This window comes from Moschus berezovskii, chromosome 6 (assembly GCF_049115385.1).
Source record: "Moschus berezovskii isolate FMDL1 chromosome 6, NW_MosBer_1.0, whole genome shotgun sequence".
NCBI lineage: Eukaryota > Metazoa > Chordata > Mammalia > Artiodactyla > Moschidae > Moschus > Moschus berezovskii.
The window spans coordinates 8,556,817-8,573,619 of record NC_142465.1 but is presented as its reverse complement, the minus strand read 5'-3'; the positions used below and the strand labels follow the sequence as shown (position 1 = coordinate 8,573,619).

Sequence of the window (16,803 nt, the reverse complement as noted above, 5' to 3'; positions counted from 1 at the left end):
CGGCCCAAGTCCAAAGGCTCTGAGGCTGAAGACCCAGCCCTCCTGCCAACACATTTGCAACAACTACTCCTTTGGGTATGGTAGCCTTTCTGGAGCTATTAAAGGTCAGACTGCCTGGATGTGAAGTCTAGCTCTTCACTTATTAGTGATTTGAGTTCCTGAAAGTAAGGCCCTCAAAACCCTGCTTCATAGGGCTTCTGGGAAAGCTTCTCACTTTGTAACTTTCACCTGCTGTTTGTTCTATTTTAGGGATTGTCTTTTGTTTTCAATAAATTGTTAAGAGTATATGAAATTGTGGAAACTTGGCCTCTGTTCATTGGTTCCAAACAGAAAAGCAGAGAGAGTTTGGGTTAAGTAGAAGAGTAGCTTTTATTGTTTTGCCAGGCAAAGGGGGCCACGGCAGGCCAATGCCCTCAATACCGTGGGAGCCACCCTGGAGGGGGTAGGGAGCACTTTCATAGTGTTTAAGGAGCAGGGCGTGACCAGCTCATGGACAATTCTGGGACTGGCTGGCATCAAGGTAAAGTTTCAAGCATCATCAACCTTCTTGTTTCAACCAATGTAGGGTCTATGTTCTTATGGTCAGCAGTTTTCATTTAGAGGGGGTCTGCTTCCTGTAAAAACAACTTAGGAATGTGGATCAGGCCTTTATATCTTTCAGGGACCTGTGAGCGTGGTGAGTCCTTATGTGGCAGGATTATAGTCTAAGCTGTAATCAGTTTTCTAGCCCAACAGTTTTTCTTTGTTTTGACATCTTCACATTTCCCAATCGTTAACTCCTGAGTCAGCCTTTTACTTTGGAAGCCAAGGACACAGGGGCTTGTTTAAAGATCAGTGCCTGTCATTTAGAAGACACACAGGATTTAAGCAGAAATCTTTACATAATCATGTGTCTTTTGATCTTCTGTCCCTAAGTAACTGATTTTATATCTGTACCTTATAAACGAGTATCTTTAATAGACGATACAGGAGGCCGGACTTCCGATAAATGTTCCCCATTTTACTAATGTGAGAAATCCAACCTGTCATATGCTTTCTCTATTTGTGCTCCAGAAAAATTTTAAAACGGATAGCAATAACACAATTTAACCAAAGAAGAAGTATCTTTGTCGTGTGTAAGCACTTTTAGGTTCCTAGCAGTACAGATTCATACTAAGGACATCGTGACATCAGCCACGTATACTGTGTTGGGGTAGATAGGAGTTAGTCTTTTTCCCAGCCGCTCAGCAGTAGAGAATCCGCCTACTAATGCAAGAGTCCTCCCACCGCCACCACCACCCCACACCCCTCAGCCCCTGCCACTGGATCCGCGGTTACAGAAGATCCCCTGGAGAAGGAAGCGTGTAACCCATTCCAGTATTCTTGCCTGGAAAATCCCATGCACAGAGAAGCCTGCCGGGCTACAGTCCGTGGGGTCACAAAGAGTTGGACTTGGCAGACTGAACAATAGGCTAGGTGAAAAACTTCAGAATTGTCGCTTAATTACTATATCTCTGCTTAGAAATGCCAGTATCCTAGACAGTAACCATCAGAAACAATGACTTTGAAAGCTTATTAATACTGTCAAAAAAAAAAAAAATCAATCTTAAAGAGCTTTGCTTTAACTTCGTCTTTGTTTCAAGGATTAGAAATAACGTTAAATAAATACCCTCCGACAAAATAGTCTCACAATAAACGGTATCTATTACTGTCACTCCCTGCTGTCAAGGCTCGTATGTTCTCACATCTGTATCACCTCCCAACGCCTAGCACATACTGGACAATCATAAATATTCACCGAACGAGTGAAGGAGTAATAGCATTGAGATTCAAGCTGCACTCCAGCTAAAGCCTGGAGTCTTGCTTTTCGCGTTAGACCCGGAGTGCATGAGAAAACGAAGGATAAAACCCTTCCCCGACTTGCTGCCAGTGCTAAACGATTAATCCGCAGCGCGCAATGGAACTCCGCAGATACCCGCGCCAGGTCAATGCAGTCTCCGGCCCTCCTTTGGCTACGCCGGCGCAGAGCAGAAGTTTACGCAAATACGCGGCTCTCGCGTACGCACGGGCAGAGACTGCGCAGAGCGCCTCCTCCGGCTTCGGTGGAACTCAACTTGAGAACGCGGGTTACAGCCGGGAGGATTTACGGAGGCTTCGCTTCCGGTAGCACCGGAAGCAGCGTGAAAATGGCGTCCTCCGAGCCGAATGGGCCGACTGCACCGTCGGGGAAAAGTGAGTTTCGTAGGCCGAAGCCGACGTCGGAGAACCGAGGTCAGGTTGTCTAAAAACCGAAGCGTGGAGTTTGTGGATTTTGAGTTGGGTTTTTTTTTTTTTTTTTTTTTGCTTTCGCTGGCAAGGCACGTGTAACGCCGCCTTGGGCCTGTTCTGTGAGTTTGTGTACCTGTAATTGCCGGTTTTGCGGGTTGTTGACCATACTTGGGGACTGACCGGCCTGTATTGGTCCGGCCGAATTTATTGCTTCTGCTGAAAGTCTCCAAAGTAGAGATGTTGCTGAATGCGTGTTCTGTAAAAATATGAGTATTAAGAAATTGAGGAGGGCGCTTCAGGGCCTTAACTCGTGGCGGTGTTGGGAAATCGTTGGCAGAATGAGGGATTAGGTGGGAGAAGGTGGTGGTTTGCATATGAGTGAACGCGTGGCAGTGATAATGAAGGACTAAGACAGCAGTAGTGATAGAAGGAGGTAACCGGAGTGCCTTTAGCGTCAGTTTCTCAGCCATTGAAAACATTTTGGAACGTTTGTTATTATTCCTATTTGTCTGGTTGCTGAAGTTATCAGCCAACCCAGCGCCTACTCTTTCAGCTGCGTTGTTTTTAAAAATTGCTCTCTTGCTTTGCGCTTGCTCTCTTGTTTTATCCATTATCTTCAGTGTGGTAGACAGAGAAATAGCCTGGGGCCTGCTCAGCCAGACTTACTGGAAGTATTAAAAACCTCAGACTTCGATTCTATAGGCATTAGAGAGAGATTGAAAGTGTTTTGTTGTTTTAATTAAGGGTATGGCAGAGGCCGGTGCATATACAGCTTAAACAATAAAACCAGCAGGTGAAAAGCAGCTCGTCAGAGCGTTAAGAAGAATAGAGCGTTACCAACCATATCGCCAAAACCCCCTTCGTGCACCTCTCAGATCATTCTTTTACCTAGGGACTTAAAGTAACCATTCTGAATCATGTTGACTATTCTGTTTCCTTCATAATCTTTACCACCTAGGCACAAAATGTTTTAATTTTGTCGGGTTTTGAATTTTACATGAATGAAAAAGGATTGTAGGTATTTTTTTGTGTCTTGCTTCTTAGGCTAAACTTTGTTGTTATTCAGTTAGGGCAATACTTGTAGCTGTAATTTATTCTTTTCACTACTGTATGATGTTCCCTTGTATGAATACACGCTGATGTGTATTTTCATTTTAATGTTGCTGGACATTTGGATTGTTCCCATTGTTTGTTATTATAAACAATGTGTAAATGTATAAACATCTTTATACATTTCTCCTGGTTAACATATTCTGGAGTTTCTCTGTTTATGTACATTACATGGGACTGGAATCTTTGTAGTGTAGGGTAGAGCACATGCAAATGATAATCTTTTCCAAAGAAGTTGTGGCACTTTATACTTCCAGAAGTAGTAGGACCACTAACACTTAGCTCTTATCTGAATTTTAAGTTTGTTGTTTTGTTAAGTATGAAATCATATTGTGGTTTTAATTCAAACTATCCTGATTGCTAATGAGGTTATACGTCTTCACCCATGTTTGGGGGTTATTTGTTGTTCTTGTATTGTGAAACTAAACTTTATCTCCTTAGCCAGGTTTTTTTCTTTTTCTTTTCATTTTTTAAAAATTCACAACCAACAAGCTGTTTAAATTGGTAGGATCTTGGTCAGATAGCTTTTTGTGGAGGTTTAGTCCCTAAGTCATGTCCAACTCTTCCGGCCCCACGGACTGTAGTCTGCCAGGCTCCTCTGTCCATGGGATTCTCCGGCAAGAATACTGGAGTGGGTTGCCATTTCCTTCTCCAGGGCATCTTCCTGACGCCAGGGATCAAGATTGCAGGCATATTCTTTGCCAACTGAGCTAGGAGGGAAGCCCAGATACGCGTTTTAAGTAGTCATTATTGCAGAATTTGAGGATTTTTTTCAGGATATTGAGGAGTAAATGGTAAATGAAGACTAATTCTCTGTGACTTGAACCCTAAATAACAAAGTGGGTATGAGTAAAAGAAACAGAAAGCAAGATATCTGACTGGGATGGCTACAATGGACCATAAAGACCTGCTTCTTAAACTTCAGTATGATAAGAATCTCCTCATGATACCATTAAGACAGATTTCTGGGCTTCATCTCAGAGGTTCACATTTAATAGGTCTGGATGGAACGCGAGAATTGCATTTCTGACAAACTCCCAATTTATGCCTATGCTGCAGGCCCATGGATCATACCTTTGTGTAACAGTGAGTTAAAATATAGCTGTTGGATTTAAGAGGTGGTTAAATCCAGGACCAGGAGTTTTAATCAGTGTTATAGGAGACAATTTATGGCCCTTAGGCATTTTGTTTTAATGAGAGGAGACTTAGACTGAGTCAGCTTCATATTCCCTTACACAAGTCACTTGAACGTTTTCAGTGGAATATCTTTTCTAAAGTGGAAAATGTAATACCAGTTCTTCCTTTCATAGTTTTGATGAGAGTATACTGAAGGAAGTCACGTGAAAGCTCTTTGGAAAACCTAAAACCCTATCAGTTCAGTTTCTCAGTCGTGTCCGACTCTTTGCGACCCCATGAATTGAAGCACGCCAGGCCTCCCTGTCCATCACCAACTCCCGGAGTTTACTCAGACTCGTGTCCATTGAGTCGGTGATGCCATCCAGCCATCTCATTCTCTGTTGTCCCCTTCTCGTCCTGCCCCCGATCCCTCCCAGCATCAGAGTCTTTTCCAGTGAGTCAACTCTTCGCTTGAGGTGGCCAAAGTATTGGAGTTTCAGCTTCAACATCAGTCCTTCCAATGAACACCCAGGACTGATCTCCTTTAGAATGGACTGGTTGGCTCTCCTTGCAGTCAAAGGGACTCTCAAGAGTCTTCTCCAAAACCACAGTTCAAAAGCATCAATTCTTGGGCGATCAGCTTTCTTCACAGTCCAACTCTCACATCCATACATGACCACTAGAAAAACCATAGCCTTGACTAGATGGACCTTGGTTGGCAAAGTAATGTTTCTGCTTTTTAATATGCTGTCTAGGTTGGTCATAACTTTCCTTCCAGGGAGTAAGCATCTTTTAATTTCATGGCTGCAGTCAGCATCGCAGTGATTTTGGAGCCCCCAAAAATAAAGTCTGACACTGTTTCCACTGTTTCCCCATCTATTGGCCGTGAATTGATGGGACCAGATGCCATGATCTTGGTTTTCTGAATGTTGAGCTTCAAGCCAACTTTTTCACTCTCCTCTTTCACTTTCATCAAGAGGCTTTTGAGTTTCTCCTCACTTTCTACCATAAGGGTGGTGTCATCTGCGTATCTGAGGTTATTGATATTTCTCCTAGCAATCTTGATTCCAGCTTGTGCTTTTTCCAGCCCAGCGTTCCTCATGATGTACTCTGCATAGAAGCTAAATAAGCAGGGTGACAATATACAGCCTTGACATACTCATTTTCGTGTTTGGAACCAGTCTGTTTTTCCATGTCCAGTTCTAACTGTTGTTTCTTGACCTGCATACAGGTTTCTCAAGAGGCAGGTCAGGTGGTCTGGTATTCCCATCTCTTTCAGAATGTTCCACAGTTAATTGTGATCCACACAGTCAAAAGCCTTGGCATAGTCAATAAAGCAGAAATAGTAGTGAATATTAACTGAAAGTGTACACTGGAATCAGTTTTTGAAAATTTTATGTATACACACATGCAAATATATATATACACATGGGCTCCACTTCAGTTGAGTCTGAAATGTTACTTTATTTAAAATAGTAATGTCAACCAAATAGTATTTGAATCCTGAACTCTAAAATAATGTAGTGCAGTAGAAGTTGGTGAGTATCTACTATATGCCAGGTGTATGCCAGTAACTGTGGACCCAAGAGCAGAGTCCCTGCCCTCAAGGAACTTTGTCTATGATGCGACTGGAACACATACTACAGCTAATTCTGATACGGTATGTTGATAATGACAGAGGCATGTTCTTGGACTGTTGAATAATATAAAAAGCAGGGAAGAAGAAAATTCATGAGAGTATTGGGAAACTTGTGCATGTATGCGTGCAGGTGTTCAGAAAATCTTCAAAAGAAGTTAAATCTGATGTGTAGATTTTTCCCTCCTCTGTAGATGAATCTGAACTCCTCACTGTTCCGGATGGTTGGAAGGAGCCAGCTTTCTCCAAAGAGGACAATCCCAGAGGACTCCTGGAGGAGAGCAGTTTTGCAACTTTGTTTCCAAAATACAGAGAGGCTTACTTGAAAGAGTGCTGGCCATTGGTACAGAAAGCCTTGAATGAACATGTATGTGTGTTTTATATATTTCTCTGAGATTGTTATTGCTTATATCTTTTAAGTAAATGGATGTGTGATGATGGATTTCTATGTAAAGGTGCTAGCATAGCTGTTTGATTTGTTTGGTATTTTAAACAGACTTAGTAGGCATTATCCTTATTGTTCATTTGTTCTTGGTTTTGTGAATAACAGATTACTTGGAAAAATTCACATGCTTTTACATTTTTAGGGGATTTGAACTTGTAGGGGCATCTGAAACTCACTTGGAAACTCCAGATTTCAGTGTCTACTCTCTGCTGTGACGGTCGCCATCAGCCTGTGTGGTTTGAGCTGAGGCACGCTCCTGGCCTTGTTTAATGTCTTATTATAAATGAGAGATGATGGACGTGACCGACTTTCCTGTTTGTTGCTCCTGCCGTGCTCCTCGAGCAGTGTATTTGATTTTATTTTTCAAACTGGATTGAGACCCCTTAGAGAATCAAGACGGAGAAGGCAATGGCAACCCACTCCAGTACTCTTGCCTGGAAAATCCCATGGATGGAGGAGCCTGGTGGGCTGCAGTCCATGGGGTCGTGAAGAGTCGGACACAGCTGAGCGACCTCACTTTCACTTTTCACTTTCATGCATTGGAGAAGGGAATGGCAACCCACTCCAGTGTTCTTGCCTGGAGAATCCCAGGGATGGGGGAGCCTGGTGGGCTGCCGTCTAGGGGGTCGCACAGAGTTGGACACAACTGAAGTGACTTAGCAGCAGCAGCAACAGAGAATCAAGAAGTCAACTTAATAGCCATAGTGAGCCTTAGAAAAAAAATATGTCATATGTGGTAAGGATAAGTATCATTTTATGAAGCTTTTGGTTTGTCTGTGTTTGTTTGTATACACACTAGGTTGTGATAGAAAATCTGTTTCTCAGTTGTGGGACTGCTCTAGAGTCATTTGTGCCCACTAGGCATGAGGGTGGTTAGCAAACCAGGCCGTATTTTACAGCTGTCTACATCTGGGATTAGGCCCAATTTGTTTCTTTGTGTGTGTTTAAACTGATAGACACCTAACCTTATGTTTAATTGTTCATCATTCATTGTATTGAAATATTCTTGAGGTCATGCTCACAAGTTAGAAGATAGCATTTTTATTTGCTTTGTTGAAGTCTGGTTCTTTTGAAAGTTAATGCATAGATTCTCTAGTTACTGCTTTTATTTTTAAACCTATGACAGTTTGTTTTTACTTTGTATTTAGCTAATGTTGTTGTTGTTTAGTTGCTCGGTTGTGTCCATGGACTGCAGCCTGCTAGGCTGCGCTGTCCATGAGATTTCCCAGGCAAGAATACTGGAGTGAGTTGCCATTTCCTTCTGGGGATCTTCCCACCCCAGAGATCAAACCTGTGTCTCTTGCATCTCCTGTACTGATGGGCAGATTCTCCGCCGAGCCACCAGGGGAGAGTTTGAAAGGGAAAGTCTGTTTTCACTCTAGGGAGAAGATTTTAGATTAGAGCAACATCTAGCCAGGGTAGGGAAATTATAAGCTTTACATTTTTACCTTAAGTCTTAAATATGACCTCATTTTGATCAATGTGTTTTTTTAGACTGGAGGTAATATTTATTCCAATAAGTGTAAATTATCCTAAAGCCAACTATAAATGTTTTCAATTTCCTGAGTTTCTTATATTCTTTTAAATCTAAAAGTAATCAAGTATTCCTTATTTACATTAACTTTCCAGCTTCTTCAAGGAGAGAGTTAAAGGATTTTGAGATAGCTTAATGGCACAGAAATTAATAGTTAGGCTAGGACAGGCTCTGTAATCATCTAAAGTTGAATTCATTTTCAGATAACTGCTTTCTCGCTCTTTTTGTAGCATGTTAATGCAACCCTGGACCTGATTGAGGGCAGCATGACTGTCTGTACTACAAAGAAGACATTTGACCCATACATCATCATTAGGGCCAGAGACCTAATCAAACTGTTAGCAAGGAGTGTTTCATTCGAACAGGTAAAGTTAGAATGAAATTTAGACTTTGCTTTATTTGCATCAACATTAGAGACAACATATATCATTGCTGCTGCCACCCTCCCCCCTAAAACGTTTTCATTTTTGTGCTTAAATTGCTTGGCTTGGAAAACGTTTGTACTTATAAAGAATGTTGATGAGCTATTTTCTTTATTTTCCCAAAAGGCAATACGAATTCTTCAGGATGATGTTGCATGTGACATCATTAAAATAGGTTCCTTAGTAAGAAATAAAGAAAGATTTGTGAAAAGAAGACAACGGCTTATTGGTCCCAAAGGATCTACTTTGAAGGTGCTTTTTATTAGTGAAAAAGTATGTTTTTCTCCATTGTTGGTTTTTCAGTGTACTGAAATTCAGCTTATGCTCTTTTGATATAGGCGTTGGAACTCTTGACAAACTGTTACATTATGGTTCAGGGAAACACGGTTTCAGCCATTGGACCTTTTAGTGGCTTAAAAGAGGTGAGATTTACACTCTTAAATTAGTTTTAGCAGAGGATAAATGAAAGAATATGGGTATACTATAATAGTTCATTGGATAATGTATTGTTGCATAATTTTTAAAAATTGTGCTTTGTTTGATTTTCATTAGTAAATTCTTCATGTAATTTGAGGGAATAACCACTCCTAAAAACCTTAACATATCGTGGCCAATTTTTGGTAACCACAGAGAGATTCGTTTCTGAGTTAGAAGGTCTGTTCATCGTTACTTCCCCTACTACAGGTTTTAAGTGGGCATTGTAAGATCTCAGTCTGTAGCAAACATTGGCAAACACACACGTTTAAATGGTTGGAGAATTGAGCAGATCTTGTTCTTTGCAGTAACACATACAGCCAGTAGAGGTCAGGCTCAGAAGACTTCCCTTAAGATGTATTTCCTTTGAGTTTTAATACGTTAATGTAATGTTTCATGAATATTAGTTTGTTACATGTTATGAGAAAATCTGTAGAGCACATACTGTTTCTGTTAGCTCCTTTTGAGGCTTTTGTTGTGTGTATCTGGCTGTGAGTTCTTTCCTTTTCAGGCCTTTAATAATACTTATTTTGGATCTCTTTCTCATAAGTTATCTGCTTTTTTCACATGGCGCAATAATAACTTAGGTATTTTGAGTATTTCATAGTTTTGTAGAGTCTAAGTATATTATTTAATTCTTACAACAGATCCTTAAGGTGGTTTTACTTCAAGTGTATTACAGAATTCAAAAGCTGAAGTCAGGAGGAAAATTAAGTGACTTTCCCCTGTGAAGTCCCAGCATTTGAGCACATATTTTCTAACTCTAAATCCAGCTCTCTTTCCCCTAAATTGCACAGCTCCAGACTGTTGTGTTAATTCTGTGTATCACTTTTTAGCAGTAAAATTGAGAGACTTCATTGTTTCCAAGTGAGGTTAACTATTGTGAAAGATCCAGAAGCCGCTCAGAACAGTTGAAGGGACTACTTTATCCAATTTGGTAGCCATTGCCTGGTTCATTGGTTATTTTTCATTATATTAATCCTCTTCTACCTAGTTTACTAAAATCTTCATTATAAATAACTGATTCATTTTTCTTTGCAAATTTCAGGTTCGAAAAGTAGTCCTAGACACTATGAAGAATATTCATCCAATTTACAATATTAAAGTGAGTGTTCACTGTGCATTAGTGTAACAATGGTTATCAAATTGTTTTTAGCTATAGAAACTTTTCTTGAAAGTAAATCTTTTATGAAAGTCTAATATACAAAACAGATAAAGCAGAACTATTTGGGTAGAGTTCAGCCCACTCAACACTATCCCAGTCCTATAGTTCCTTCTTTGAAAGCTTAGGTCTCTGAGGAGTATGGTGTGAAAGAAAGCTGTTGAAGGGAGCTCTGTAATGTAGTAATTTACTTCTGATAGAAATAAAATATGCTTCATGGAATTTGTTGTAGAGGGTACCAGTTCAGTTTTCTTAGGCTAATGAGCCCACAGACTGTATTTAAAAGTGTGATCTTTTAGAATTCTGCCATTTTCTGTAAGTCTGGAATAATTCAGATTGAAATAAAACTTGTTTTGGAATTTAACACTCAAATTATAGGCTCATTGAGAGAGATGTTATATCCTTGTATGCATAACATTCAGTAATTGTTCTTGGAGACATTACCATGGTATATGATATTTTATGATGGATATTTGTTAAACAGTCCTTGAGTTTGATGAATTTGAAAAGTCACTCTTAGATTGGGGTGAAACAATGATTTTGAGTTTCATTGGGACATTAAAGAGAGCATGTCTTGCATCTGATGCCCACCTTGCATCCTGTGATGTTTCAGTGTCGATAAAATTCAGGTGGAGTTGGGGAAAACGTGAAAATGCTGGTTTCATTGATCATGAGAAACTTTAGTTTTTTTCTTTCCCTATGATAATGATATTTCATGTGCTACTGAAACTTCCTGCTTGTAGGAAACTTCACTAATTAAGCACTCTCTCTGTGTAATTAAGTTGAATTTCAAAGGTTTTAATGAAAAACTGAGTCTTATTTTTCATCTCTATTTTAATAATTCTGTTTCTTAATCTAAATTTCTAATGGTTTTCTGTTGCTTGGTTAGTTATGCATATTTGAGATTATATGCTTTTTCTTTACAGAATTGATTTAATCCTACTTAAGAGGCTAGGAGTTGTTCCTTTTAATTTTATTATTTATAGGAACATTGTTTACAATGTCTTAGGTTGAGAAACATGTCCCTTCTAAAATTAAAAGTGTTTACTTTGTTCATATATTACCATGACCCAAGACCTTAATGATTAAACGAGAGCTGGCGAAGGACTCTGAGTTAAGATCACAAAGTTGGGAAAGGTTTTTGCCACAGTTCAAGCACAAAAATGTGAATAAACGCAAGGAACCAAAGAAGAAAACTGTTAAGAAAGAGTATACCCCATTCCCACCACCACAGCCAGAAAGTCAGGTCAGTATTAAATGTTGAATTTTGTTACATGCGGGGGAAACCATTTTAACCTATTTTGTCAGAAACTTTGAGGGTATTTTAGGTGGAATTTCTGTGGGTGTTTGGGTGTGTAGAGATGCAGGAATCTGAAGGTAAGTGTAAATATACTCATTTTGAACTAACTCTGTGGAGATGGGGCGTGGAAGCTTCACGTGTGAGAGTGAACTGACAGCATGGTGGTTGGTGTTGGTTGTGTATCTATGCCGATAGCTGCTGTGAGTGTTCCGTCAGTGGCGTGGCCCGAGTGCTTTCACTGCTGGTTTAGCCTCATTCATGTGGCATGTACTATATATTTTGCTCTGGATTTGAAATCTTAACTTCTACTATCTGTCCTTTTCTTTTTAAAGATATGGATGCCTCTCATTTTGTCACCTGTGTTCTGGCATAATTTCCTTTTCTTCCCTGTTGCTATTTTCTTTCATACTCCCCTTTTCTGTCACACCTGTCTGACAGAACAGCCCTGAAACTTGCATCAGTCCTAAAACTTCTTTTCCCATAGTGTGGCTACTAAACATAGCTGAAGAAAATCATATCTTTGGATTATATCCCTTAAAAACTCTCATTTCCAGCCTCAGATGGTCTTCAGCAGTATTCTCTGGCCGCTTTGTGTCCTCTTAATTCTTTGGCCACTCTTCCCATTCCCAGTAGATGACGTTCCTTTTTCCCCCCTCAGATATTTGAGATTACCAGGCAAGAACTCTTTCAACTTACTCTTAGCTCACAATTTTTTTTCCCATCTGCATCAGTACATTCTTTGCTTGTTCTTTGAGTTCTTTCTTCACCTGTCTGCTGGAGGATCTCTCTTCATTATTCCCTCCCTTGGCTGTATGTTGAAGTCTTTCCTTTAACCCATCTTTTTCTTTATACTATCTTGTCTTCCCTACAGCCCTGTGTTTGCAGTTTTTCAGGGAAGGTTTGATGAAAGGTCAAAGGTAAAAAAGGAATGATGATCATCTTAGGTAAAAAAAAAAAAGTGTACGTGTTGGATCTTGAACTCTACATTAGAAAATAAAGTGAAGCCAAAAAGAAAGTGTTAGCTGGGGAGAAGTAGTGAGTGACTCAGGTACTAAAGCATGCTTCTTTAACACCTGGTGTATTTCATGTAGCCCTGTCCTGTAGTCACTAGTTGTCTTATCTTGTCCCTTCTATGACTGTAAGCTTCTTGAATCAGCAGTGTCTTGTTTGACTTAATTCTGCCACTTATTTGCTATGTTCAGTCGCGTCTGATTCTTTGCAACCTCATGAACTGCAGCACGCCACTCTTGCCTGTCCTTCACCAACTCCTGAAGCGTGCTCAAACTCATATCCATTGAGTTGGTGATACCATCCAACCATTTCATCCTCTGCTTCCCCTTCTCATCCTGCCTTCAGTCTCTCCCAGCATCAGGGTCTTTTCCAGTGAGTCAGTTCTTCGCATCAGGTGGCCAAAGTATTGGAGTTTCAGCTTCAGCATCAGTCCTTCCAATGAATATTCAGGACTGATTTCCTTTAGGATGGAATGGTTTGATCTCCTTGCAGCACAAGGGACTCTCAAGAGTCTTCTCCAACACCACAGTTCAAAAGCTTCAGTTCTTTGGCGCTCAGCTTTCTTTACGGTCCAGCTCTCACATCCATGCATGACCACTGGAAAAACCATAGCTTTGACTAGATGAAACTTTGTTGACAAAGTAATGTTTCTGCTTTTTAACATGCTGTCTAGGTTTGTCATAGCTTTTCTTCCAGGGAGCAAGCGTCTTTTAATTTCATGGCTGCAATCACCATCTGCAGTGATTTTGGAGCCCAGGAAAATCAAGTCTGTCACTGTTTCCATTGTTTCCCCATCTATTTGCCATGAAGTGATGGGACTGGATGCCATGGTCTTAGTTTTATGAATGTTGAGTTTTAAGCCAGGTTTTTCACTTCTCTCTCACTTTCATCAAGAGGCTCTTGAGTCCTTCTTCACTTTCTGCCAGAAGCGTGGTGTCATCTGCGTGTCTGAGGTTATTGTTAATTAGCATAATTTAACACATCTGTGCCCCCAGTTTCTTTGGACATGAAATGAGGATGATGATCATATCTGTCTCAAAGAATTGTCTGAGAATTTGAGAATTAAGCGAGTTAGTCATTGTAGAGAGCTTAGTAATAGAGTGTTGCCTTAGATAGATCAATTGTGTGTTGATTATTTAACGAATCAGTCGTTACTTGCTCTAATTAGTATTTAGTCGCTGACAATTCTTGCTTTTCATTTTGTATGATGAACAAAGTGAAACTTTTTTAAAAAAAACAGGCTTTCATCTCCTTTTTTCATTCCTTTTCTAACGTGTCACTTTGCTGCCTTCACTCTTCTCAGGGAGCTTCGGCCATTTCTGAGTCACACCCCCTCCTTTACTGTCATTCATGTTTCCTGTCCCAGACTCTTTCCAAGTGTCTCTCCTCACTTTTCCGAGTCACTGACCTTCCACTTCCCCTAAAGCAGTCTGTTGCGTATTCCACGGACACATCACTTACTCTCCTACCTGCGTGCTTTTGTGTATGTGTATTCTTGTCAGCTTAGAATACAGTTCCTTCTTTTTAGGCCACTACCTTACATAAGAGTTTCGACTCTAATGTCTTTACCTCAGGGTCATTGTGAATTTCTTAGAAATTGACTTCCCATCTACATGATTTCTGAAGTAATTGTAAATACTCATTTCAACAGATTGATAAAGAATTGGCTAGTGGTGAATACTTTTTGAAGGCAAGTCAAAAGAAGAGACAGAAAATGGAAGCAATAAAGGTAAGACTCTGTCTAGCTTGCGACATTAATTGCAAAGTGCATAGATACTTTGGATTCTTACTTAACTGTGAAAACTTTGTTAATCATGTAGGCTAAACAAGCAGAAGCTCTTAGTAAGAGACAAGAGGAAAGAAACAAAGCTTTTATTCCACCTAAAGAAAAACCAGTTCACCTAAAGAAACCTAAGGAAGGTAATGCTGTTTTCTAAGTCTTGTTACAATGCTGAAGTCTGTTACCAGAAAAGTAAACCCATAGTGAATTTGTTGAATCTCTTAGTTCATGTTAAGAAATAACCACGTCTTTGATCAGTTCTCTCAGCGTTTCATTACTCACAAATCCTCAGGACAAGAGGTGACTGAGATAACCCATAATTTAGTACCAGCTCTTTGGGAAGATCCCCTGGAGAAGGCAATGGCACCCCACTCCAGCACTCTTGCCTGGAGAGTCCCATGGACGGAGGAGCCTGGTGGGCTGCCGTCCATGGGGTCGCAAAGTCAGGCACGGCTGAGCGACCTCACGTTCACTTTCAGTGCCTGTTTGAGAGTATCCCAGGTTGACAGGCGCTTCCTGATCTCTGCTATGCTCGGGAAGGACTCTGTTTTGAAAGATAGAAACCAGAGCAGTGAATCCTCTAGGAATAGAGCAGGAAGTTCCCTGAGCTCTGCTGGCATGCCCCATAAAGAGCTTATCAGATTTATACTTTCTTCACTTGTATAATCTGTGACTTAAAACTTGATTCTTGTATTGGTAACATGGATTTCTCATCACCTTGGGCTAAAACAACACCAACAGAATAGCAGGAATATCTTTCTTACTCAGAGGCTATTAAAAAGACGCTCAGAGAAAACATCATTATTCCTGGCCTTGTTTTGACCTGCCTTTTCTTGTACATTTTCTTTTCCACTAGTAACGTAACCCTTATGCTTTTCTGTAAAGTAACTCTCTGAAGTGCTCAGTGCCATAATAAGGGAAGCACCAGCAGTATTGTACATCACCTATTGGTCTAAGCCGGATGTAACGTTACTATTTTGTTAATATATATCAGTGTTAACAACTTAAAAAGTACTGTATTCTACGTCTCAGATCATTGTTTATATAAAAGTTAAAAATAGCATCCGTCCGTCCGTTCCGTTTCGTCGCTCAGTCGTGTCCGACTCTTTGCGACCCCGTGGACTGTAGCCTACCAGGCTTCTCCGTCCATGGGATTCTTCAGGCAAGAATACTGGAGTGGGTTACCGTTTCCTTCTCCAGGGGATCTTCCCGACCCAGGGATCGAACCCGGGTCTCCCGCATTGGAGGCAGACACTTTAACCTCTGAGCCACCAGGGAAGCCCCAAATAGCATAAGCATCATAATTTTTAGTCTGTAGAGTAGTCAGTTATGTACTCTCAAGGTGTTCAAATAGTAGTTTAATCTCGGTTAAATACTGAATCAAGTGTAGCTGTTCCATTGTAGTGGAGACCTTAAGTCTGCTCTCAAGTTGCTGGGGTGTTTGTATGATGACATTTTATCTTGTGGTTCTTTTATGTCCTGAATAGTGTTCTTTAAATGATAAGAAATGTTGCAATATTTTGCTGCTGCTTTTCTCTATTTTGTTCAAACTTTTGGTGTTAACTACATGGTTTGATTCTGTTAGGACTTCCAGATATTCTCAGATTATTGTCTTTATTACCAAAATCTTGTTAAATGAAATAATACTAGTCATTAATTGAACTAATATTTGGAAAACGAAATTTTTTAAAGAGTACTGTAAAGTTCCATAATATGGAATCGAATATAAATAATAATTTCAAACAATTTAAGGGCAAAAATGTAATTTCAACATAGCTGAATCCAGTAATTGGTTCAGATAAAGTATAATGTCATTTTCATGTATATTCTTACTAGTGTGTTTAAGTACTTTGTTTTCTCCTAGTTTGAAGAAATTTCTAACTTTACTTTAGCAGGTATTTTGTATTTTATAACATGACCTTTCAATTACAATAGTACTCTCAAATTATTCATATTTATATAATCTTTGTTTTATTTTGTAAAATCTAAAGAATTACATGTATTGTTTTTTAATTTATTTAGCTTCTACTGAAACTAAAATTGATGTGGCTGCCCTCAAGGAAAAGGTTAAGAAAGCAAAGAATAAGAAACTGGGAGCTCTTACAGCTGAAGAAGTTAAGCTTAAAATGGAAGCAGATGAAAAGAAAAAGAAGAAAAAGTAACATAGACACTGAACTAAAATTTATAAAGCTATCTCCTTTTGTAAAGGATTTTGAAATACTGTAGTTGGCAACATTAGTTGCTTTATCCGTGAGAAGTAATAACCCTGATCACTTTTTTCTGATTTTGTGCTTTATTACAGTGTTAATATAAACACCTGTTCTTTTTAAATTATTATATTGTCCATATGTTTTTTGAAAAATTTTATACTAGAGAGTGGTATATATATGTTTATATGCATTGTATCTAATCTATTCCAGGCAGGTTTTGCCTAAGCATGATTTTAGGGGTAATTTTTAAGGTTGTTTAGACTTTAAATATAATCATGTCCCAGCATTTGGTTTTGAGGAAGGGCTCTAATGTAATCTTATTTACATTTTGTTCCAAAATTAATTCATAATCCAAA

At 39.6% G+C, this 16,803-nt stretch overlaps 1 protein-coding gene across 3 annotated transcripts; it reads left to right on the top strand.

Moving 5' to 3' along the window:
* Positions 1–2,077: 2,077 nt before the first annotated feature.
* On the top strand, positions 2,078–16,571 carry KRR1 (KRR1 small subunit processome component). 3 transcript variants are annotated; one of them, XM_055395220.2, is made up of 10 exons: positions 2,078–2,211; positions 6,304–6,476; positions 8,319–8,453; positions 8,637–8,762; positions 8,849–8,932; positions 10,033–10,089; positions 11,222–11,392; positions 14,109–14,186; positions 14,278–14,377; positions 16,260–16,571. In XM_055395220.2, exons 1-10 carry the CDS (start codon positions 2,166–2,168, stop codon positions 16,397–16,399), a joined length of 1,110 nt encoding a protein of 369 aa, XP_055251195.1. In that variant the 5' UTR covers positions 2,078–2,165; the 3' UTR covers positions 16,400–16,571. The 3 variants fall into 3 exon arrangements, with proteins under 3 accessions (XP_055251195.1, XP_055251194.1, XP_088692932.1); XM_055395219.2 differs by having other exon boundaries at positions 2,097–2,250; XM_088836806.1 differs by lacking the exon at positions 8,849–8,932 and having other exon boundaries at positions 2,097–2,250; positions 8,637–8,783.
* Positions 16,572–16,803: the final 232 nt, after the last annotated feature.